This window comes from Solanum lycopersicum, chromosome 7 (genome assembly GCF_036512215.1).
Source record: "Solanum lycopersicum chromosome 7, SLM_r2.1".
Taxonomy (NCBI): Eukaryota; Viridiplantae; Streptophyta; class Magnoliopsida; order Solanales; family Solanaceae; genus Solanum; species Solanum lycopersicum.
Genome location: NC_090806.1, coordinates 60901654 through 60927822, shown reverse-complemented (window position 1 = coordinate 60927822; position 26169 = coordinate 60901654). Strand labels below are relative to the sequence as shown.

The window sequence follows — 26169 nt, the reverse complement described above, 5'->3', positions numbered from 1 at the left end:
CATCAATATTATTTTCATCAAATCTACTCCTAGAGCTTTGAGGTTCATTTTCACTTGATAAATTTATATTAGCATAATATAAATCATACAATTTTCTAGCTTCAATTTTTATGCTATCTTTAACTTGTTGACAACTAGGAATATCTTCTAATACATCATTAATATCTAAGTTAAAATACATTTTTTCAATCATTTTTTATACACTTACATCTTTACACTGAGGGTTTAACAAACATGCAGTTAAATAAATTTGAGGAATAGGAATATAATATTTTTTAAAATGTTAAAATCATTTTATCAATGATTTGTTGAAATCTTGATTTATTTTTTAATTTATATAATTTAGAAGAAATCATACAAATATCAGGCAAAACAGTACAAATTGATGGACTATAAAGTACAAATATTCTTTTTGTAGTTAAGTAAAAAAACTTTTAGGAAATCTATAAGTTCATTTATATCACGCCAATCACTATCATCTAGTCTATATGTCATATCAGAATTATGAGCATTCCAAACCATTTGTAAGGGTATTCTATATTCATAAACGACTACAAACATTTCATATAAAGTATTCCATCTAGTAGCCACTGTTTTTGGAATTTCTAGGTGGAAGATTATTTTCAAAACAGCGATTTTGAAAATCTTTACGCCTAGCTTAACTTGACATTTAAATATAAAATGACATGCATTTTCAACTTTCGTACATCCGTTATCATACATATGTACACCATCTTTAATCATCAAATTATATATATGTGCAGTACACCTAATATGATAATTATCACCATAGAAAGGACAATGTAGGTTTTGAATATTCAACAGCAACATTATTATTTGAAGCATTATCTAAGGTTATACTACTTATTCTATCACATATTCCATAACTTTGTAAAATATTTAAAATAGTTTGAGCAATATAACTATTGGTTTTTTGCATTTGACAACATTTATAACCTAAAATCTTTTTTGCAGATACCAATTTTCATCAATCCAATGTACAGTAACAGTCAAATAATCGTTACCGTTTACACTACGGCCCATATCAGAAATAATAGCTATTTTACAAGTATTATAATAAAATAAAGAACGGAGATATTGAAAATGTTGTTCATGATAATCAAATACAACATTTTTTATTGTATTTATAGCAAAACCTTTAAAATTTGGATTATATACAATTTGAATATAATGTAAAAAACCGGGATTATCAGCAAAACTAAATGGCAAACCCATAACACATATCATTTTAGCTAGTTCTTCAAGATCTTTTTATCTACTATATGAAAGTGGTAAACTAGAGTCAGAAACATTAGAGTGATTTAATTGTGTTTGTACCATGTTAGATCCGCCTTCTCCTACATTTTCAGGAAGGGGGTACCCTTTTTTTAGCTTCCGCTACCGCTTTAGCATGCAAAAATTCATTTTTACGACAAGACATTAAATGACTACTCAAATGTCCCGTCCCACCAGATTTACCAATTGTTTTACGATTTAATCTATGTTTACATTTATTACAAATAGCTTGTATTTTATCTTCGTTTTGTGTCATAAATTGCCAAACAATCGATTTTTAGTGCGTTCTACCTTAGGCCTAGGATGTACGGGGGACCAGGGGCAGGACAACGAAAGGGAGAGGGACTGGGAGTATTAGTAGCCGTAGGTAGCTCAGAATCATCATCATCATCATCATCAAAAGTAGGCGTATCAGTATAATTATCAATATCATTATCATTATCATTATCACTAGGCAAATCCTCATCAAAATTACCAAAGCGATGTTGTAAATGTTCATGATAAGGATCTAATCTTGAATTACTGTCAATATTAAAAATCGTATCATCAACATGTGTATAATCATCCGTATTTATTCTTAATATAGTAGATTCTTTAGTTTTTGATTTAGAAGAACTACGGATTTTTGCATTATCGGAGAATGTAAAGTTACACATATTTTTTACACGCTCTAATGCACTTTTTTCCCCTTTCGTTTTTGAACAATATTTTTACCGAAATCCATATTAAAATATTATACGTGAGATTATATATAATACGAAAAATATAATGCAAATAATAAATCACAAAATAAATAAATAAATATTTAAATATAAATAAAATGTAAAATAAAAGTTATAACGAATGTTCCGGACGTCTACTTAAAAAAGTAGACATTTATGACCACCGAAAGCCGAACGTGGAAAGTTGAAAGTTGAATTTTGAAGCTCCAAATCCAATTTCCAAAGACCAAATAAGGAAACCCCGAAATTTAAGATATTATATATTAGAATATAATTTAGGGGTATTTATAAGTGAAAAAAAGGTTAAAGTGTAATTTTTAAAATATTAGGGTATTGAAAAAGTTGGGGTGGGGTAGAAGTATAATTGGCTGATATTTGGGTCAAATAGCCGTTGGGGGGCCCACTAGCCGTTACCCAACGGCTATAAACTGATATATTTAAAAAAAATAAAAATTGAAAAATTGACCGGACCGGACCGGCAACGGATCAGTAATTTCCGGAACCAGGAGGGACCGGTAAATCCCGATTTCTGTCTCGTTACTTGTCCCGGAACCGAAAAGAACCGGTCTATATCAAAACTAACCGATACCGGGATGGACCAAACCGATAACCGGGAATTATCATTTCCGCTGCCACCCATAGCTGCAGCACAGCGATCCATAAGCAATTCTGTAGCACACGTGAAATAAAATAATTAAAAGAAGGGAAAAAAACTCACATACTTCAAGCTTGGGGGGGTGAGCGGGGGGTGGGGGGGACCTCAAGGCTCTACGCAATACTCACATAATTTTAATGCATATTTTTTGCATTTTCATGTCATTTCTTAGGAATTATACAAGTTACTCAGTTTTCGTGTGCTAATCAATGGATCCAGCCTCGGATCACCCAAATATTTTTTTCTGAAAAAAAACCTTTATGAGGATTTTTAAAAAAGTTGGTGTGAGTATTGCAATTAGTATTAAGATAAGAGACAACTTTAAAATTTTGAACAAAATTTGAAAATACTTGATTTCAAAATGCAAATCAAATATTCAAAAGGTTAGAATTTTGGTTTTGTCTACACAATATCAACTCTTAATTTAAATGTGTATTTTAAACCTATCTTAAAAATAAAATATTTTCTTTGCCATTTTTTCGTCTACGCAGCATGTGACCCTAATTTCATAAATACAATACTTTTATAGTTTCAATGTTATTGATTTTAATCTGACACAAAATTTAAGAAAATAATTTTGATCTTACGGTCTTAAAGTTGAAATACGTAGGATATATCAAAATGCCTTTTAATTTTTTTAGTCACAAAATATTTCACGTGAAAAAATTGAAATTAAAGATTTGTGAAAAAAAATATCTTAAAATAAACAAAAAAAAATACAAATAAATTGAAACATATGTCTACTACTTAACAAATTACTACTAGCAATTTATTGAATCAACATTGGTTGAAGGGTAAAACATATCCACACTGAGTGTATACATCAAGTCAATACATGCATGATATGTATTTAAATTTATAGTTCACTTTACTTCAAAAAATCGTGTAATAATAAAAATTACATTGACTTGATATATACACCCAATATAAATAAGTTTCTTCCTTGTTTGAATTATTATTTTTTCAAAGTAGAGAAAACCTACATATATTTATTTCTATTTTATTGGCAAAACAATGTTCAGATATAGCTTTTTAGCATCTTAATTGGATAAATATTTTGAATTATTATTTTTTGAACATCTTAAAGAACAAGGACCAACAATAATGACAAAACTTTCTCGAGCATTTGTTGAAGTGTCAATTCAAATCATATAACAAAATGTCGTGTTATATATACAACATTATTTTGTCTCAATTGATATGGTATCGTTAATTTAACATAAATAATTATTTAAAAAAATACTTTTGAAATCTATGGTATAAAACAAATCTTAGATATTTATCTGACTATGAATTATTTCACTAAGGTTAAAAGTTGTTGGTGTAATATACCACAAATATAAAATATTACAGTTGAAATAAGATGAACAAAAATGAATATATTAATCTTTAGGCTGAGGCACGGATATCTCGCTCTCTTTAAGGAGATTCAAGACCACTGCGGCATAATCTACATCGATCCAGCAGTATAACTCTTGACTTGTCCCCTCCAAGATACGACAACCCAACAACAGTGTATAACTCAAACAACTCCGAGTTAGTTGAAGAGTCCAAAGCTCCACAAAAGAACACCTTCCTTCAACATATAATACTCTCTTTTGTATAGTGAATATAGTTGAAGACATAGAATATTTTCGATGTTTCAACTCTCTCTTTCACTACACTAACCTCATATAATACTACTCATCTTTTTCACTCTATATTTTCTTGTACTTATCTTGTTTCTTCTCCTCTCTTCAACACAAATGAGGACTACACTATTTATAGGTGATGAATTCTTCCTTGCGATGAATAGGAGATAGTGGGTGGTAAATTTGTCATATGAATGGCTCAAATTCTACATAAGTTACAAAACATAAATATAGAATACTGGATGAAATGAAGAATTGGTGGTTACATAAGTTACTAAAAATTAATAACCATTTTCTTCCACAATTGATGAGAGTAAAGAGACACAAATGTAATGTCCATCAACGGACATAACATGATATATAATGTAACATATGATATATAATTTTATTAATATTAAAATGTCACACCAACAAAAGTTAAATTATTTTTTATTACCCATTTATAATATTTGCGAGCTATTATATAGAAGCGGAGTATTACCTTGTGTCCACCCAAAATAATTTTAGTATGCAGACGGAAATTAACTCCAAGAATAACAATACGTACAATTTCATTTTTGAAATTATACTAAAATAAATAAAATCTAAAAAAAAGAGTATAAATCAACTATTTATAAAAAGTTTGTAGAGTGTTAACCAAAATTACATTAATAACTTTAGTTTCAGTTTATATAATTTACGTAAATTGATTGAACAAGAGTATTAAGAAATATTAGAAAGAAATTATAATTTTTCAAAAACTATCTTTAAGAAATAAATTTTTAAATAAAAGAATAACATTTATGCACTTTTTTTTTCTCAAATAAGTGAGACCTAAGATGAGCAAAAATGATAAATTTTATTAAATATTTGTCAATTAAGGAAGAAAAAAATCAGTCTCTCTAGAATTCAAATTAGCCCCCTGTTCCGTTGTCCGCTCCTAACGGTCAATTCAAATCGCATATGTATTATAGTAACTTTCTTCTTCGTTTTCTTGGAGACGACAACTAAGAGAAGGCGAAGAGAAAAGCAATGGCTTTCTCTGTTTTTGGTCACAGATTGGAAAACTGAATACAATTGTCTCTGCTCGATTTCTCATCCTCCAAACTTGTGAGTCTTTCTCTGATTTTGATCTCTCTTTATTATGGAAAATAATTGGAGTACTGGTTTTTATCTTTGATTATTCACTTCTTTGTTTGTTGGTTATGGGGTTTCTTGCGTAAAATTTGTTTATGGAAGGAAAATGCAGGTGGGTTTTGTGATTTCTTTTGGGGGGGGGTTTCTTTCTTGGATTAAATAAGTAGAATGGTTAATGTTTCATGTAAAATTGATTGAGAAAATGGCTAATTCTGTTTTTACGTGACCTTGAATTGTGTATTCCACTTCAAAATTTGGATATGGCTTTCTGTTTAGCTACTATTTGGACTTTGTAGTTCATGTATCATCTTATGAACGTTGGCAAGAAATCATGAGTGTGGTTTTTGGTAACAGAAATCTCCTTGAATTGTTTGGACTTTATACTTCATATTATCTTAGGATCCGCAGAAAAAAGTGAACTAGAAAACTAGTAGATGATTGTGGGCTGTTGTAAAGAACAAAGTTAAGACGACTGGTTGAATTGAGCCGATTGAAAGAAGCCTAGTTTCCATATCTCAGTGGTGATCTGTAATGGGCCTACCGGAATTAATCGAGAAAGTTCTTGACATCTGCTTCTGGAACATCTACTTGGCTCTAGAATGTCTCAGTGTATAGTAGAAGTATGGAGGAAGTGCTAAACACTCATCTAATGAAGCTAATTAAGGTACCAATTCAGGGGAGACCCCTGCATTTGCTAACACTCGAATAGACTGGAAGGAAACTCCAGAAGCTCACTTGTTCAAGGCTGATCTTCCAGGGCTTAAGAAGGAGGAAGTGAAAGTGGAGATCAAAGAGGATAGGGTTCTTCAAATTAGCAGAGAGAGGAAGGTAGAGAAAGAAGATAAGAACGATACTTGGCATTGTGTGGAGCAAAGCAATGGAAATTCATGAGAAGGTTTAGACTTCCGGAGAATGCAAAGATGGATCAAGTTAAGGCTTTTATGGAGAATAGAGTGCTTAGTGTAACTGTTCCAAAGGAAGAGGTAAAGAAACCTATGGTCAAGTCCATTGAGATCTCTGGTTAAGTGCTTTGGCTGGGAATAAACTTGTAGTATTAAGTAAAGCCTGTACAGTTGAAGATTTTCAGTTTTTTTTTATTTCTGGCTGTGTCTTATGCTGGGTCATTTTCCTAGTTGGTTATGAACTGTTAACTGTTTTATGTATTTCCCTTGAGTACTCTATATGATATGCCATTGAATTTCCTGTAATATTTTGATTTTAAAAAATGATCAAATTTATCTGTGTAACTAAGTTTGTCTAGAATCAGTGTTTTGATCAATATTTTGATTTCAAGTGTATTCTTTAATTGATTTTTCTCCAGTTAATATTTGTCTCTTTTCTGAGAGCATGAATGTATATTTTGATGTAGATTGTGTTTATTTCTTCCTTCTTATTTTATGAATTTTGAAGTGAATCGTGAAGTAACTTCATAAATGATATATTGTAAACCTTTCCATTTCGTAACTTCATAAATGATATATTATAAATGTTTCCATTTAGTCAAGTGAGTTTGTGTTATTTCTTCCTTCTCTTAGATACTGTCAAGGTAGAAGTTGCCAGGGCCTGCAGCCTTGTCCCAAATGAAGCTTGAGGTTGAGAGTTTGAGTAGAGATTGCAGGGACAGCCATGTAAAGAAATCCCAAGAAAGGCCTTCTATAGTCCACAGTTTTCCAGTTTGCCAGATTTTTCATTTGATAGTGTGCAGAAGTTCCATAAAGAGAATGAGCAGTTAACTGAACGCCTTTTGGCAATGGAAGAGAAAACAAAGCTTTTGAAAGAAGCTTTGGCAAACCAGAACAGTGAATTTCAGATATCTCGAATCATACCGTAACTCGGTTTCTCATTCCCCTAAACTCGTAAGTGTTTCTTAGATTTTGTTCTTTATTTGTATAAATGGCTTGATAATGCGTACTTTTTGTTGAGTAAGGTAATTAGAGTACTGGGCTTTTCTTTTTCTTTGCGTTTCTTTTTATTACTGGTTCAAAGATTTGTTCTTTTGTATGTTGGTTATGGGGTTTCTTGCGTAAATTTGTGTATGGAAGGATGAAAATGTAGGTGGGTTTTGTGATTTTTTTTGGGGGGTTGTTTCTGTCTTGAAATTTCATGAGAAATGATTGAAGATAATGGGTAAAAATCAGTTTAGAAAATCAAGTGAATCAAGTGAAGTGATTTGAGGGTTTGAGTTTGAGTGAAGTCTTCTTTTAATGGTTAAAAAGTATTATGATACCATTTGCTCCAGCCTTCATTTGGCACAAAAAATGTAGAGATCTAAACATATACAATCACCTAGCTAGCATAGTAGTACAACATTATCCTATAATCATTTGTTTCTTTCGCCTCATGAGACAACCTACTGCTCCCATCATTAGCATGGGCAGCCTCAGGCACTCCAAGTAGTGCATACTGTGGCACGAACCACATAGCAGACATGTAAACTAAGGCACTTGGGTCGTCCTCATGCCCTTCCTCTATTGCCCTTTGCTGTCTTATGGTATCTGTTATTGCTGACAACTCCATAGACATACAGCTACTACTTGTGCAGCTCATAGGAAAGTTAGGACTGTTCAGTATGGTATGTCCTGGATGTACTAGAAAATACCTCCAAGTGGTGAAATGGTCTTTATGAATTTTTTAGATGAGTACATGTTTTCAAGTTACTTAAAAATATTCTTTTGTCATTTTTATAATTTTTAAATAATATATATGTTTTATATAATTAGTACATTTTATGAATATTCGAAAATTGTCTCAGAAAAATTTTATTTTATTTAAATATTTATCTAATTAGTTTAGTTAATTAAATAGTTTATATTTTAAGTTAACTAGTTTATAATTAAGTTAATTATTTTAATTTTTAAAAGATTTAGAATCTCATTAATTAATTTATATTAATGTGTTATTCATTATTTAGCCGAATTGATCGTCTTAATTAAAATTCTAAATTTGGTTGGCCCATATCAGTTCCAAGCCGATCAACAATAAAAACAAATGCAGCCTAGCGCGTGTATGAAATCACTTCAATTTGGGGGAATCCGTTGTGATTCTTATCTCGTTGTGATTTTGGCTTTCGTTCAAATTTCTATCCGTTGGGAATTTCAATTCCTAAGTATGAAATCGCTTCGATTTGGGGGAATTTCTATCCGTTACAAATATTGACTTCCGTTCAAATCACACCCAGTTTCTATCCGTTACAAATTTGATTTTCCCCTCTTTCTTCTTCATTGTTTGAGATGGGAAAACACAGAGAATCAGCATACAAAAAGAGTAAGTGTTCTTTCTCGTTTGTTTGTTGTCCACCGGAATTTCACTTCAGCTCGTTCGTTCCGGATGCAATACTCTCCCTTCATCTCTCATTCTTTATTTTCCAATCATGTTTGTATTTTCTGCTCGTTTATCTGTATTTTCTGCAAAATATAGAGTTGTTACTTGTTAGTTGGATTGTAAATAGAATTCTTTCGGGTTTTTTGATAGTTCGGAGATTGATTGAGTCAATCCATATCTTCAAGATGAATTAATATGCTTTGCTTCAATTGTTTTTTACATTTTTTTAGCCTGCAAATATCGTTTGATTTCTCCACTGCAATTATCATCAAAGGGGTGTAAATATAAGCATAAATCTGCCTTACATCGTTTTATTTATTTGCTTCTTGGAACCTGGAAGATGATGGGATTCTTTGGTTTATAATGCTAATCATTCATAATACTCATCGATAGTATATTAAGTAGCCAATTTGTTTATACTACTAGGATTTATTCTTTTGATGAACTTGTTTGGATCAGTAGCTTGTGTGCTCAATACTTCGTTCCTGACTTATACACTAAACATTCAGAGTTTGGATTCGGGGTCTTCCTTCTCATTTTTTTGTTTTCCACCGGAGTCTGTCGGAGTTTCACTTCAGCTTACCGTTGGTAGCTCGTTCATTCCAATCAGAATAACTTTCGTCCTATGTAACACTCTCATCTCTCATTCTTTCTTTTACGATCATGTTTGTTGCTTTGTATCTTGAAATGTGTTTGGGCCTTATTACAGTTGGAATTTTCCATGTATTGTATTTTCTGCTTGTTTTCATGGGTTTCAAGATGGTGTCAAATTTGGATTTTCTCGTGATATGTTGTTGCTATCTGTTTAGTGTTGATGATTCTTTGCTTCTATGTTTATGCTTATTTGATCTCTTTTTTTCTCTAGTCTTTTACTCGCAAATAAATTAGTATAAATGTAGAATTTTTCTTCTCGACTTGAGTCCATTTCTAACGCTAGTCTTCTTTCAAGTTCCTTGTTTATGATGGTTCTTCCTCAGGTTTTGCACTCATGGCTTTGGCTAATGTCCAAAGTGGCAATTAATGCCATGTCCTTTCTTTCTAGTTGTTGTTGTTGTTCCATTAGCATGATCCAAGTTTCTTGTAAGATGCATTTGTTTATTAATATTCTTAAATTAATCGTGAGTTTGGTTAACTATGTGGTAGCTAGTATTCATTTCGATGCAAAATATGGAGTTGTTACTTGTGAGGTGGATTGTAAATGTTCTTTCGGGTTTTGATGTAGTTTGTGAGATTGATTGAGTCAATGCATATCTTCATGATGAATTAATATGCTTTTCTTTTCGATTGTTTTTAACTTTTTTTAGTTGTGAATGTATATGAACTTTCGTCAAAAGGGTGCAAATGTAAGCATAAATCTTAGCTATTTCTTTTTTGTTTCGAGTCACTGCCTCAATACAATAGATGTGTCTAATATCTGTTCTCGAGGGGCAAGTTCCAACTCATGATTTAGTGTTTCTATTGGGTTGAATCAAATGATTGTGTTATTGTTGGTTGCAAATAGAGTGTCAGGATACTAGTCAGTGGCTAAGTCTTTATGATTTGTTGAATATTAAAGCCAGTCTATTTTTCTTTCTTAATCTCAATCTAATTTGTATTAGCCTAAGTTATAGTTTATATTTCTTTTCTTGTGATTAGTTTCCATGTATTGTTCTTTTCTTGTGATTAGTTTCCATGTATTGTTCTTTTCTTGTGATTAGTTTCCATGGGAATTAATTTTCTTCAAGTATAAAATTAGGAAATATCTTTGTCTAGAAAAATGGGTATATTTGTTTGATTTTCGGTATAATATTCATGGTAGTATATCTCAACATTCTCGTGTAATTAATGTGTAAGCAACAAACACTTGGTTTTAAAGATCCTTTCGATTACTCTAATCTTTATATTTTATTTTCCTTGCATGTGATACCAATTCAAGTCCACTTCTGGACTAATTCCTTGCATTTCATCAAGTTGAATTCCTTTGAGTGGAAGGGAGGGAAGCTGAAATACAGGGCAAACGAAAGCAAAAAATGCAGGGAAGGGGCTGCTATACAAGCCTGTATACACTAAATACAGTTTTCTGTATACACTGAAATTTGGCTCAAGTCAGCAGCAATTTAGACCCAAAGAGGACCAAATCAACAACAGTTTGGGCACAAAAGGCCCAAACTACTTCTCTCTCTCTCTATTGCTCTCTATCCACTAATTCTAACTATATATAACTTTACTTTAACTTCACTAAATCTCTTAAAAATCAAAAAGTTTTGGTTAGTTTTAACCTACTCATAAGTTAGCAAAACCCATTCCAACCCACATGTAATTTTTCAAATTGATTATTGAATTTTTACTTCAAAAGAATTTTTTCACTATTGAAAACAAAATTCATTTAGGTACTAAAACACAAAAATAATAAAATTAAGAATTCCATTAGGGTAAGAGGGCCTCAGAGTACGGCGCTCCGAGGTTCGGGGGGGGGGGGGGGGGGGGGTTCTCGGGGCGTGCGCCCTGAGGACTCCCGGGGGGGATGGGGGGTAGGGGGTTTCTCAGGGCGTGCGCCCTGAGGACTCCCGGGGGGGATGGGGGGTTTCTCGGGGCGTGCGCCCTGAGGACTCCCGGGGGGGATGGGGGGTTTCTCGGGGCGTGCGCCCTGAGGACTCTCGGGGGAAGGATGGGGGGTTTCTCGGGGCGTGCGCCCTGAGGACTCTCGGAGGGGAGGATGGGGGGTTTCTCGGGGCGTGCGCCCTGAGGACTCCCAGGGGGGATGGGGGGTTTCTCAGGGCGTGCGCCCTGAGGACTCCCGGGGGGATGGGGGTTTCTCGGGGCGTGCGCCCTGAGGACTCCCGGGGGGGATGGGGGGTTTCTCGGGGTGTGCGCCCTGAGGACTCCCGGGGGGGGGGATGGGGGGGTAGTGATGGTGATGGTGATGGTGATGGTGATGGTGATGGTGATGGTGATGGCGATGGCGATGGCGATGGCGATGGCGATGGCGATGGGGATGGGGATGGGGGTGGGGGTGGGGATGGGGATGGGGGGTTTCTCGAGGCGTGCGCCCTGAGGACTCCCGATGGGGGATGGGGATGGGGGGGTAGGGGGGTTTCTCGGGGCTTGCGCCCTGAGGACTCCTGTGGGGGATGGGGGGGTTCTCGGGGCGTGCGCCCCGGAGGACTCCCGAGGGGGGGTTCTCGGTAGGGGGGTTTCTCGGGGCGTGTGCCCTGAGGACTCCCGAGGGGGGATGGGGATGGGGGGTAGGGGGTTTCTCGAGGCTTGCGCCCTGAGGACTCCCGTGGGGGATGGGGGGGTAGGGGGTTCTCGGGGCGTGCGCCCCGGAGGACTCCCGAGGGGGGGTTTCTCGGGGCTTGCGCCCTGAGGACTCCCGTGGGGGATGGGGGGGTTCTCGGTAGGGGGGTTCTCGGGGCGTGCGCCCCGGAGGACTCCCGTGGGGGATCGGGGGGTAGGGGGTTCTCGGGGCGTGCGCCCCGGAGGACTCCCGTGGGGGATGGGGGGGTAGGGGGGTTCTCGGGGCGTGCGCCCCGGAGGACTCCCGAGGGGGGATGGGGATGGGGGGGTAGGGGGGTTTCTCGAGGCTTGCGCCCTGAGGACTCCCGCGGGGGATGGGGGGTAAAGGGGTTCTCGGGGCGTGCGCCCCGGAGGACTCCCGAGGGGGGGTTCTCGGGGCGTGCGCCCTGAGGACTCCCGGGGGGGTTCTCGGGGCGTGCGCCCTGAGGACTCCCGGGGGTTCTTGGGGCGTGCGCCCTGAGGACTCCGGGGGGGTTCTCGGGGCGTGCGCCCTGAGGACTCCGGGGGGGGTTCTCGGGGCGTGCGCCCAGAGGACTCCGGGGTGGGGGGGTTCTCGGGGCGTGCGCCCTGAGGACTCCGGGGTGGGGGGGTTCTCGGGGCGTGCGCCCTGAGGACTCCGAAGGGGGGGGGTTCTCGGGGCGTGCGCCCTGAGGACTTCGGAGGGGGGGGGGGTTCTCGGGCCGTGTGCCCTGAGGACTCCGGAGGGGGGGGTTCTCGGGCCGTGCGCCCTGAGGACTCCGGAGGGGGGGGTTTCTCGGGTCGTGCGCCCTGAGGACTCCGGGGGTGGGGTGTTTCTCGGGCCGTGCGCCTTGAGGACTCCGGGGGGTAGGGTGTTTCTCGGGGCGTGCGCCCTGAGGACTCCGGGGGGGTGGGGTGTTTCTCGGGCCGTGCGCCCTGAGGACTCCGGGGGGGTGGGGTGTTTCTCGGGCCGTGCGCCCTGAGGACTCCGGGGGGGTGGGGGGTTTCTCGGGGCGTGCGCCCTGAGGACTCCGGGGGGTGGGGGGTTTCTCGGGGCGTGTGCCCTGAGGACTCCGGGGGGTGGGGGGTTTCTCGGGGCGTGCGCCCTGAGGACTCCGGGGGGTAGGGTAGGGGGTTCTCTTCGTTCATTCACATAATAATAAGAAAGAAGAGCAAAGTAAAATGAGTAAAAATTGCTAATTGAGATTTCTAATATGATGATCACTAGAGTTTCATAATTTTATTTTTGTTGAATAACATGAAATTATTTATATATAATCAAAATAATATAAAAACAAATAGAATAATATTAGATGAAATCAAATAATACATGAATAAATCTTCAAAATATTTGGAAATCATTCAAAAATTTGTGCTAATATGATCATCTCTCTTGATGAAATCCTTCAAGATAATTAAATTTTCTTCTCATTTTGATGAACTTATACCAAATTAATATGAACATCAATGTGATTAATCTTGAAGAATATATCATGGTCTTTATCAAAATGAAGACCATATGGTACATTATTAAGTAGATAATTTTCTAAAAAGATGAAAAAAAAAACTTAAAAAGAGGAAAAAACTATACTAATAAAAAGAAAAAAATGAGAAAATGAAAATGAACATTGAACAATAAATCATAAGAATAATTATAAATAAGTTGAGGAGAAATGTATTATTTAAGTAGTGAATGCAAATAGATGGAGGTTTTGTTATAATTATATGTGTGTTTTTCTTTTAATTTGTTGATTTATTTTCTTTTTTGTTCGTTATTTATGTAAGAATTTTTTTTCCTGTGTATTTTTGTAGATTGTTATGAAAATATCAAAAAGTTCATGAATAAAAACATTAACAAATAAAAAAAAATTGAATTAGCACCACAATTTTTTATTTATCCAAATATATGGTAATTGGAAATTTAAAATTAATATCTATGTATATTCATATTTAACTAGGCATAGACAAAGTGGTATTCCAACTCTATAACTAATAACCACATTTTTCTTTTTCTCAATTTTTTTTTACCATTTTCCTATTTTTAAATCTGTTTTTTACTATTAAAACAAAAAAAATGTCAAAAAAATAAAAGTCAGTGCTTCAAATATTTCTCATGAATACATATAACTCATATTTTTAATTACTTACTATTAACTATCACTTATTGTATTCGAGTCTCTTTAATGTGTTAGTACCTATTATATTAATTTTAAAATCTAAATTTGATTAAAAAGTTACTCAATTAATTAGGCAAGATAATTACTATAAAAGATGAAGAAAGATGAAAGACGTTAGAATTTTCATTGGTGATTAGAATATTAAAGTAGAAAAAAAGTATTTAAAAAAGAGCAACTTTCACATATAGCAAAGTTCGCATAATTGTGCTCCATAACAAACATAAATATGTATAATTTGTTATACATATACAAAGAAACCAAGTGTATAATTCGTTAAACATATCCAAAAGAAATCAGTTGTATACAAATCAATTGTGTAATTTGTGTATGTATAAAACGAGAAAAAGAGAAAGACAAAAAAAAATTGGGCAGAGAAATATTTGTATTGTATAAATATATAAGCATATAGGACGAAGATATATACATTTGCAAGTGAATATACAATCTTTTCTTGCTTTATACAAACAGTAACACTATTTATACAATTCGTTTCTGTTTGTATAAGTGATAGAGGTGAAGGTGACGAGCGAGATCTGGAAGAGTGGTGAGCAAGATCCGGGAGAGGGGAGAGAGGGGAACAAAAATATATGTATATATACAGTTTTTCCTCCTTTTATACAAACACAAGTGTATACACTTGTGTTTGTATAAAAGCGAGAGATGGAGCGAGAGAGGGAGAGTGGCGAGCGAGAGTTTAAGGAAGAGAGGTAACTGACAAACAGTTTGCCACAGGACACAATTAAATCAAAATATAGTTATAGCATTTAATTTGATTTATTTTTTACGTACAATAAGAATAAGAGAAATAAAAAAATAATGAAATTAAATAAATAAAAATATATAGAAAGGATCAAAGAAAGTAACAATCCAGACAAATAAAAAGAGGAAGTAGGGTAAGAAAGCGGAGATAATCAAGAAGAGAATAATGAGAAATTGAGAAAAAATAATATATTTTCTAAACTAGAGCTTATTATTTATGGTATAAACAAATGACGGGGAGATTAGATACGGGTAAAAATAAAATTTTAAAAATAATAATTAAGAAATGATATTAAAATACAATTAATTTCTACTTATATTACCTATATACTTTTCATTTCATGTTTTACTTTATTTTATCAGAGGAAACATTTTAATATATATTATTGATTTTGTAAGAATATATAAGAAGTTCATTTCTAAATTTAGAGATAGTTTTTATGACCGTGCAAATCACAAAAATGTTCATTAGTATATACAATAAAGTGGAGTTCTTGTGTGATAATAGAAAATGTATGTTACTAGTTTAGTTAATGGTATTAAGGGAGAATACTGAAGATCATTAACAATGAATAAAACACAATTTTCGAAAGTGATTTATGAAAAAATTAGAATTCTTTTCTGAAAAGTTTTTGTGAGAATTTTCATAATTGTAAGTATAGTGCAATTTGATTTTGATTTTTCGATTTAACCGTATTAAAATAATTTAAAATCGAAAATCGAACCAAATAACCAAAATTCTAGGTTTAATAATCAAAATTGATCGAACAAATTGAAATCATTTTTTTAAAAAAATAAAATTAGTTCAGTCATTTATTTTGTTTTAAACCATAATATGCCTAACCCTAGTCAAATGATATCCAACTAAAACACCTTTAACCTATATTATTCAGATTCTCCTACAATAATGTGACATCCATATTAAATCCTTCAAAGCATCTATTGATTTTATTAAAGAATCAAAACAATAACTCTTTTTTATTCTTTCTCTAATATATTGTCACACAATATTAAAAGATGACAACAATCAATTATTTTGAAGTGCTTTAATGGATTTCTCAAATATAACTACCTAAAATAAATGTCCTCAAATGATTTTATGTGATAAGAAATAAAGAGCGGTGAAATTTAAGATCCATTTCACACATAGCTCATTTATTTTTAGTTTTAACAATAAAAAAGTGAAATTTACTAATCTATTATATTATATTATCATGTAACTATGTTACTGCAACTTGATAGAAGTCTTTGTAAGTGCGAGTCCGATATATTTTAATATTTTTTAATTTTAATTTGTGAAGTTTGGAGAGTCGATCAATTAAAATTTTTATAAAAATCATTATTTACTGTGATTTATAGTATTTTAATTTTTGTGTCAATTTTAAATAATATATGTTATCTCCTTTGTCCCAATTTATGTCGCCCAAATAAAATTTGAAAAGTTGACTCAATTTTTTATATTTTTTAAAAAGTATTTTATGATGTTAATTATTATAATTTATAATATATTATACGTAATTTTCAAATTATATACATTACTCCCTCAATCCCAAATTTATGTATATCGATAGAATTTCGACAGATCTACTAGGTGTTATATTAAAACATATTCAAGCGAAGTGGGAGAAGAAAAGGGTGGATCAATAATGGAACTTATTTTGCACTCAACACTTGTAGAAATAGGACAATCATGATTAGAGCAGAGTTAATGGTGTGACTTTAGTAATTAGTGAAAGTGATTTTTTTAGATTTGTTCTATCCTTGGTCTATGGCTGAGCCAACTAATGGTCAGGGAGTTCATTCAAACAAATTATAGTATTTATATATAGTTAAAATTATTTTTAATATATTTATAGTGTATGTTGAATTCTTTCAATTTATTCGTGTGTTATTTTCTTTAGATGTTATACTTTCTAATTTAAAATCCTTACTTCGACATTGACTTTAGTTTGACACGTATTGTGAAATTAGTTGCATGTTGAGTTACTTGATATTTGTTTTTTATGAAATATGACATATATTTCATAAAATTAATCGAGGTGCATGTAAATTAATTCAAACACCACAGTTGCCTTTGAGTTTCCTGTAGAATTTCCATGTTTTTGAGGAGTAGGACACTAGAAGATCACTTAAAAAGCAAAATAACTACGTTTGTAAAAGAGTGTAACAAAGGAAAAAGTGTTCTTCACTACAATCAACGCATCAAAATTAAGACTTCCTATATCTTCACATCTGAGCCAAGTCTTTACTTACTTCAAAGCATACCCTAAAAACAAAAGGAGAAAAACTCTCTTTGTTTATCTGATTTCAATTTAACACGAAATTTAAGAAAATAAAAAATATATTTTAATAAGTAATTTTAAAATAAAAATATGTAGAATGTACCAAAAATCATGTTAAAACTTAAAATTAAGAAATTACCAAAAAAGAAAAGAAATAATTTTTTAACTGACTGAAAGAAAAAGTAATACAAATAAATTAAACCTTTAGGAAACCACACATATAAATAAGATCTAAACCACACATATAAATAAGAAGCCAAGAACTCAATATACTCTTCATCACAACTTCAAAAGTCATCATCAAGAACTCTCAACAAAACTCATAACAATTTCCCAACACATCAAAACTATGGATAACAACTTCCCATTTCCACCACCACCTTCCTCTGATCAAAGCTACATCATAGTAATACTCGTTTTCTCGACGTTCGGTTGCATCTTACTTGGCCTAGCTATTCTTGCTTTTTGCACATACTTCTTGAAGAAAAAGAAGAAGAGTATAATGCTAGTTGAAGAAAAAGAAGTGAAACACATTGATGATCATGTTAAAATAAAGGAAGCAATTGTTGAAGGACCTCATGGGAAACTTGAGACAATAGTACTCTCAGTAGAAGAAGATTTGCATGAACAAGATGACATTATAAGGACAAAGAAAGAGTTGGAAGAAGTTCATCATCATAACTTCATACATGCTAATAATAAATCTTCAGAAATTACACCTTTTGCTCTTGAAGCTGCCCATAGACAAACTTAATTAAGCATCAATTCATGATTTTTATTTCATTTTAAAAAAAAAATAAAAAAAATGACAAGAATGAGAGTTACTATTGTATAAAGTTAATTATAATTTTTTTTTGATGTTTTAATTTCTTTGAAGTCACAACTTCTCACATACCATTCAATTCTTCTGTTTTTCTTTATCATGACTTAGGCAATCTTCACTTCTTGAGTTAACTGTTTCTCTTGAGTTAGACTCAAGATCTATTTTACATGGTATCAGTCATCCTATTGATCACTTTAAATCTAAAGGTCAGCCTAGTAAAGTTTTGGAATAAAGAATTCCCAATGACTAGTATACTCTTCAGGCACTTAGCTACACTCATGTGACACCCTTCGCCGATAAATTATATCGTATATACAAGTAAATAGTGAATAAAGTAGTTAAATAACATATTCTGACACAACAATATGATGTAGCTCAATGATCTCGAGCGCCTTAAAGGAGCAAAGACACGCAAACTTAAAAATGTTTCTGTTTGAATAATACTCCTCTCGATCCATATTAGTTATTTTCATATTTTTGTGTTCTTTTAGAAAAATAAAACTAATAGCCTTAATCATAATAGTAAGTCTAAAATGTTTATTGATTCCATATAATGTACACTTATTAAGAGAAATATTTAAGGACATAATTTGTGCCATACTTTTTATTATTGTGTTTTGTGAAATTATAAATATAAATTTATAACTGTTGAGATTTATCTTTTAAAAAATATCAAACTTATTTTTTAAAAAAAAGGGAAATATGAAAGGAAAAAAATAAAAATTCAAACATTCGTCTTAAAATTTGAACAATGAAAAAATCCCTAAAAATTCAATTAATATGGAATGGAGAGAATATTTTATCAATTAAAATAGTATAGGTAGATTTTTTGGGGGAAAGGAGTAAATGATGTATTAATAGAAAGCTTTATGATTACTTCTGAAGTATTAATAGAAAGCTTAAACTATTTAGTTTAAAAATTATTTATTAGATCAATAAATCATATTATTTAGAAAAGGTCACAAGCAACATATTTAATTCAAATTGCGTTAATCCTTTTATAGTGGTAATATGAATAGCAAAGCAAAATATTTGATGAAGTAAAAGAGAGTAATTTTTATTGATTTTTTTTAGCTCAAATGATGAATATTCTTGAAAATCTTTGATTGGACTTTGGGACACTAATAATTAGTTAAGCAGAATAATGAAGGGAAATTAAAGAAGTATAGAGAAAAACAAAAAGTGTTTTATACTGCAATCATCACAAATTAAAGCTAAGATAAAGTTTTCCTAGTCTTTACATGAGAGCCAAGTGTCACGGACTTTTTGATTCGGACTAAGTTCCGTGCGGCACTAGACGGTTTACTCACGACTCTTGCACGTTCTTGCAAACTCTAGTAAGCCTAAAACTCAGATCGCTAAGAAAATAAGAAGTAAGACAGAACTTTGGAAGAAGGAACTTCTATTACTTGAAAATAATTGGATGCTTTACAAGTAAAGTAATCTACTATTTATACTACTCTAATGCTGCCTAAGAGTTAGTAAATAAACTATACAAGTTCCTAAGACTATGCCTACAAGACAAGCTTCTAAGTCTTCCAAAAAGGACTCCTAGATGCTCCTAGTCTGCCCCATGATCTCCACAAGCCTCTCAAAGACTTGTAACTTCTGTAACAGCCGCCCCACTAACTGTTGTAACAGCTGAAACTGCTGTAACTGCTGCCTCTTCAGCTGCTGCAGGCCTCCTTGGCTGCTGACCTGCGTGGTCAGCCTGCTCCCCTGCGCCTGCTGCGCCTGCTGGCTGCCTCGTTGGGTGGCGTTCGGCCTGAATGGATGGCGGGACGTCACAATCTCCCCCACCGCATGATGCGACGACCGCGACGCACTGCTGCAAGAACTCCTGAATTTTGCCTTTGAACTGCCACAAGTCTTCGTACTTCTCCCATGTGGCTTCCTCCGGAGTTTGTCCCTTCCAATGTACGAGAAACATGGCACTGGCCTGTTGTCCTCGTTTCCGCTTGGCTTGGTAATCTATGATAGCTTCAATCTCACGATCATGCGAGGCAGTAACGGTGATAGGGGCCCGTTGTGATTTGTTCCGGCTGGGATCGTCCTTGTCCTCATGATAAGGCTTAAGGACGCTGGCATGAAAGACCGGGTGGATTTTGAAGTGTGGAGGTAACTCCAATCTGTATGAAATCTTACCCACCTTGGCAACAATTTTGAACGGACCCTCATATTTCCGCACCAGGTTGTGATGCATGCCTCTAAGCGCCTTAAACTGCCTCGGATTAAACTTTACCAAAACCATATCACCTTCTTCATAGTTGGTGGGACGACGCTTGCGGTCGGCGAACTTCTTCATCCTCCTTGCTGCCTTGCTCAAATAAGATTTGGCAAGGTCGAGTTGCTCCTCCCAACCCTTGGCAAGGTTGTAAGCGCCCAAACTCTTCCCTTCGAACAATGTTGGCAATGAGTGCGGAGTTTGGGGTTGCTGGCCCGTTGCTAACTCGAACGGTGTGCGCCCTGTAGATTCACTCCTCTGCAAATTATAAGAAAATTGCGCCATGTCTAGGAGCTTAGCCCAATCCTTCTGATGTGCACTAACATAGTGCCTTAAATAGCATTCCAACAAGGCGTTGACACGTTCAGTTTGGCCATCAGTTTGGGGGTGGAAACTGGTGGAAAAGTGAAGTTTTGAACCAAGAATCTCAAAGAGTTCACTCCAAAAGTTCCCTGTGAAACGAGGATCCCGATCACTAATGATGAACCTCGGCAGCCCCCAATACTTCACAACATTCTTAAAGAACAATTGTGCAGCTTCCTTAGCAGTACAACCGGCTGTGGCAGGCATGAATGTAGCATATTTGGAAAATCTATCCACTACGACCATAATAGTGCCAAACCCGTTTGACTTCGGCAAAGAAGTAATGAAGTCCATAGATATGCTCTCCCATGGACGATCAGCTATGGGTAACGGCTCCAACAGCCCTCCTGGTTGCCTTTGCTCTATCTTGTCTTGCTGGCACACTAGACAAGTCTGCACGTACTGCTCAACCTCTTCCCGCATACGTGGCCAGAAATAGAAGGCCTCCACTAACGCCCTCGTTCTCTTCTGTCCCGGATGCCCAGCCCACGGAGTGTCGTGGCTTTCTTTGATAATACGCCGCCTGATGAACCCGAACTTTGGTACATAGATCCTCCGGCCAGTGGTAAGCAAGAATCCGTCTTCTACCCAAAACCGTTTGGTTTGGCCTTGAGCAGCTAGCTCCATAATCTTCTTGGCTTCCGGATCGCGTTGCATACCGTCTTTGATTGCGCCTTGGAATTCACTACGGACTGAGGAGATGGCCGCTAACTCAGTCTTTCTGCTCAATGCATCGGCTACCACATTGCCCCTTCCTGGTTTGTACTCCAAGTTGTAGTCAAATTCAGCTAAGAAATCCTGCCAACGAGCCTGCTTTGGTGTGATCTTCTTCTGCGACTGAAAATAGCTAGTGGCAACATTGTCAGTTTTTACTACAAATTTGGAGCCTAGTAGATAATGCCTCCATGTGCGTAGACAATGCACAATGGCTGTCATCTCCTTCTCCTGCACAGTGTACCGTCGTTCCGCTTCATTCAGTTTTCGGCTTTCGAATGCTATGGGGTGCTTCTCCTGCATCAAGACTCCCCCAATGGCAAAATCAGAAGCATCCGTATGGATTTCGAAGGTCTTAGTAAAATCAGGCAGCATCAAGACTGGCTCTTTAGTAACCGCAGCCTTAAGTCCCTCGAACGCTTCCTCGCACTCCACGCTCCACAACCAAGGCCTGTTCTTCTTCAGCAGCTCGGTCAGTGGTGCAGCAATAGCGGAGTACCCGCTGATGAACCTGCGATAATAATTAGCAAGTCCAAGAAAAGAACGTAGCTCGGTCATTTTTGTAGGCGCTTCCCAATCTTGGATCGCCTTTACCTTTGCCTCGTCCATACGAAGCTCACCTTGGCTGATCACATGGCCCAAGAAATGTATCTTTGGTTGGGTGAACTCGCACTTCTCCCGCTTGACATAGAGCTGATTTTCCCGCAAAACTTTGAAGACCTTCTTCAAGTGCTCTACATGCTCCTGCAAAGTGCTACTATAGACGACTATGTCATCTAAGTACACCACTACGAACTGGTCCAAGTAGGGATGCAAAATCTCGTTCATCAGCGTGCAAAATGTGGCAGGTGCGTTGGTTAAGCCGAAGGGCATCACCAACCATTCGAATGCTCCATACCTGGTCACACATGCTGTCTTTGGCTCATCCCCTTCTGCAATGCGCACTTGATAGTAGCCTTTCCGGAGGTCCATCTTGGTGAAGTATTTGGCCTCTCCAAGACGATCGAACAAATCTGCGATCAGTGGGATTGGATACTTGTTCCGGATTGTGATCTTGTTGAGCGCCCTGTAGTCAATGCATAAACGCATCGATCCGTCTTTCTTCTTCTGAAACAGCACCGGCGCTCCATAGGGTGCCTTTGATGGACGAATATGACCGGCTTCGAGGAGCTCTTTCAATTGCTTCCTCAGTTCTTCTAATTCGGGCGGAGCCATGCGATAAGGTGCAAGCGCAGGTGGCTTGGCTCCTGCCTCCAACTCAATCATGTGATCTACCTCGCGCCTTGGAGGTAGTGTCTTCGGCAGCTCCTCCGGCATCACATCACTGTTTTCCTGCAAAACAGATTCTATAATAGGTGGCAGTGGCTGCATAGCACCATGGTCTTCACTCGAACTTGCGATGGTGGCTAAAAAGGTTGGCGCTCCTTTCTTCAGGCCCTTCACAATCTGCATGGCCGACAGTTGAGCATATCCGTCTTTCTTCGGCACCCTAATAAGAGGCACCATACAAGACCCTTCCCCCTCCATCACCATGAGTTGTTGAAGGTAGGGATCGATCATCGTGTGGCAACGTTGAAAGAATTCCTGCCCAAGAATGACATCGGATATATCCAAAGGAGCTACGGTAAAGTTTGTCTTACCTTTCCACCGTCCTAAAGTGATGCCGACCCCATGAGCAATTCCACACACGGGAGTTGGTGGGGCATTGACCGTCTTGAGGCGATTGTTACTTGGAACAATTTTCAGTCCCAATTTCTCTGCCGCCGCCTTGGTCATGATGTTAGCCTCAGCCCCGGAATCTACCATGGCCCGAACTGCTTGCCCATTGATGGAGATATCCACATATTGTGTGCTGAAATCCCCCGGGTTGTCAGCCTGCTTTGCTATGGCACCACAGATTCCAACCATGCCCAATTGAGTGGTGTCTGCCGGTTTCGCCTTGTCTTGTGCCTCCTTTTCCTTCTGCTCACGGACGATGGCACCAAGGCTCTTCATCTCTGGGCACCTAGCGTAACCATGTGGTCCGCCACATATATAGCACCCGTCTCCTCTACTGGACTGCGTCCGCTTCTCCGAGAACTTTCGACGTTCGAACTGTTTGCCATCGGACTTGGGTGTGTCTTGCTGCTTGGGTTGTGCCGACGGTTCTCTGCCTCAGCCACGGTCTCCCCCACCTTTAGCTTGACTGTCCTTTGCCTCCCTGCCCTTCGCCTTGTCCAAACGATCGTGTTTGAAGTCTGTCAAGGTCTCGGCTTGAGTGATGGCCTCATCGATGGTTTTTACTTGACGCCGCTCTAACTCGGTCCTCGCCCAATTCTGCAGCCCGTCCATGAAGGTGAACAGCATGTCATCTTCCGTGAGTTGGGGAATCTGGAGGGTCAAGATTGTGAACTCCTTCACATAGGCCCTAATACTTCCCGTCTGCTTCAACTCCCGAAGTTTGCGCTTCATCTCATAAACAGCATTGTTGGGGAAGAAAGCTTTCTTGAATTCCTCAAGGAATTGTTCCCATGTGTCGATGGTGCGTGTGCCCCTCTTGATCTCGGCATCTTTGCGTTTCCACCACAACATGGCTACGTCGGAAAGATACAACACGGCAGTGTTGATCTTGCTTGCATCGCTCCTGACCCGATTACACCTGAAATAATTTTCCAAGTGCCATAAGAAATTGCCTACCTCTAGGGCGTCTCGGACACCCTTAAATGTTGGTGGCTTGGGAACCTCGACCCTGGTCTCCCTCTCCTGGCCAAGTGATGCTGTTGCTGCAACCTCCCTCTCTTCTTCGAGGGCTACTACCTTGTTCTTCAGGGTCTGGATCATTGTGGTGGCATCCAACAACCTGAACTCCAAGGAGGTAATGGACTCCTTCAACTCCAATTCAGTCCGCTTGCGTAGATCCAACTCCTTCCGGATGATGTTAACTTCTTCAAGGGAATTTTCTTCAAGGTTTTTAACATCGCTGTCCAAACCATTCAAGCGCTGCCCCAAAATCTCAACAGCAAGTCTTGCCCTCTCAACGCTGGCAATCCATTCATGTCCAACAGTGACGTCTATAACGTCGTCGCTGACGTCGTCTTCACTTTCCACATCTGTATTCTCCTGGAAAGATGTTTGTCCGTCGCCTGGTGGAGGATCATTTGTTGGCAGATCGCTTGATGGTAAACCTCCTGGTGGAACACTGCCTGATGGCAGGTCGCCCGAGGGGACACTGCCGGATGGCAGGTCGCCTGGTGGAAGACTGCCTGCTGGCAGGTCGCCCGGTGGAGGGTTGGGCAGACTGGGTTCATTGCCCTTCTTGTTCTTTCCCTTTTTGTTCTTCTTTCCTCCCTGAACGTTGGGGGTGCCGCCACCGTTTCCTCCGTTCGTCATTTTCCTACGATAAACCAATGCTCTGATACCAAACTGTCACGGACTTTTTGATTCGGACTAAGTTCCGTGCGGCACTAGACGGTTTACTCACGACTCTTGCACGTTCTTGCAAACTCTAGTAAGCCTAAAACTCAGATCGCTAAGAAAATAAGAAGTAAGACAGAACTTTGGAAGAAGGAACTTCTATTACTTGAAAATAATTGGATGCTTTACAAGTAAAGTAATCTACTATTTATACTACTCTAATGCTGCCTAAGAGTTAGTAAATAAACTATACAAGTTCCTAAGACTATGCCTACAAGACAAGCTTCTAAGTCTTCCAAAAAGGACTCCTAGATGCTCCTAGTCTGCCCCATGATCTCCACAAGCCTCTCAAAGACTTGTAACTTCTGTAACAGCCGCCCCACTAACTGTTGTAACAGCTGAAACTGCTGTAACTGCTGCCTCTTCAGCTGCTGCAGGCCTCCTTGGCTGCTGACCTGCGTGGTCAGCCTGCTCCCCTGCGCCTGCTGCGCCTGCTGGCTGCCTCGTTGGGTGGCGTTCGGCCTGAATGGATGGCGGGACGTCACACAAGTCTCTGCTTACTTGAAAGCATACCCCAAAAGAGAGAATTTTAATTAATTAAACGGAAAATGTTTAAATATATCATTGACTTTTGAAAAAAAAGACTTATTTATGTTATTTATTAATTGTTTGCTAGTTCGGTCATTTATCTATTTTTATTTTAGAAAAGGTTTATACATGTCATTATCTGTTAACTGAAAACAGTTCCGCTTTTGTAAAATCATTTTTACTCATGGTCAATTATGATTCGGTCATATCATTGATTTTTTAAAGAAAAAGGCTCAAATCTGTCATCGAATTTTGAGAAAATGGCGCTTACCTATGTTAACAAATAATAACATATATAAAAAAAAATTTCAAATAGAAATAACATAGATAAATCAAACTTTTAAAAAATAACCTATAAAATAAGTTTTTCTCAAAATTCGATAACGTATCTGACATTTTTCCCAAATTAAAAATTACAAAAAACACATGAGAGAGCTAAATGAAAAGAACCTTGGAAAAATTCAGCATTTATAAATTAGCAGCCAAGAACTCATTTTCTCTCCATCAAATTATCAAGAGTCATCAAGAACTTGCACAAAAAAAAAATTATAACAAATAAATCCCAAGATTTTAATTCCTATGGCAAACAATTTGAATAACTTCCAGTTCCCATTTCTCCACCACCCCCTCCTCCTCATCCCACCTCCCCAACACCTCACCCCTACTCTCCTCCTCCACCACCTCATCCTCCACCATATGTTCCATCACCACCACCATCATCACCACCTCACAATTACATCATAATAGTATTCGTTTTCTCGACGTTTGGTTGCATTTTACTTGGCCTAGCTATTCTTGTTTTCTGCTCATGCTTCTTGAAGAAAAAGAAGAAGAGTACATAATAGTAAAATTTGCAATTTAATACTCATTT

General features: G+C 37.3%; 2 protein-coding genes across 2 annotated transcripts; both read left to right on the top strand.

The window, feature by feature from the left end:
• The first annotated feature begins 11525 nt into the window (after positions 1 to 11525).
• LOC138337544 (glycine-rich RNA-binding protein 10-like) lies at positions 11526 to 11909 on the top strand. The gene has a single exon (XM_069287461.1). It carries the CDS (start codon positions 11526 to 11528, stop codon positions 11907 to 11909), a length of 384 nt encoding a protein of 127 aa, XP_069143562.1.
• Positions 11910 to 17449: 5540 nt separating this feature from the next.
• LOC104648484 (protein TRACHEARY ELEMENT DIFFERENTIATION-RELATED 6) lies at positions 17450 to 18095 on the top strand. The gene has a single exon (XM_010325800.4). The coding sequence runs from the start codon at positions 17543 to 17545 to the stop codon at positions 17945 to 17947; it is 405 nt and encodes a 134-aa protein (XP_010324102.1). The 5' UTR covers positions 17450 to 17542; the 3' UTR covers positions 17948 to 18095.
• Positions 18096 to 26169: the final 8074 nt, after the last annotated feature.

Bases quoted from the DNA above. Each gene is read 5' to 3' on its own strand.
- LOC104648484 (XM_010325800.4), top strand. From the start codon at position 17,543: ATGGATAACAACTTCCCATTTCCACCACCACCTTCCTCTGATCAAAGC.
- LOC138337544 (XM_069287461.1), top strand. From the start codon at position 11,526: ATGGGGGTTTCTCGGGGCGTGCGCCCTGAGGACTCCCGGGGGGGATGG.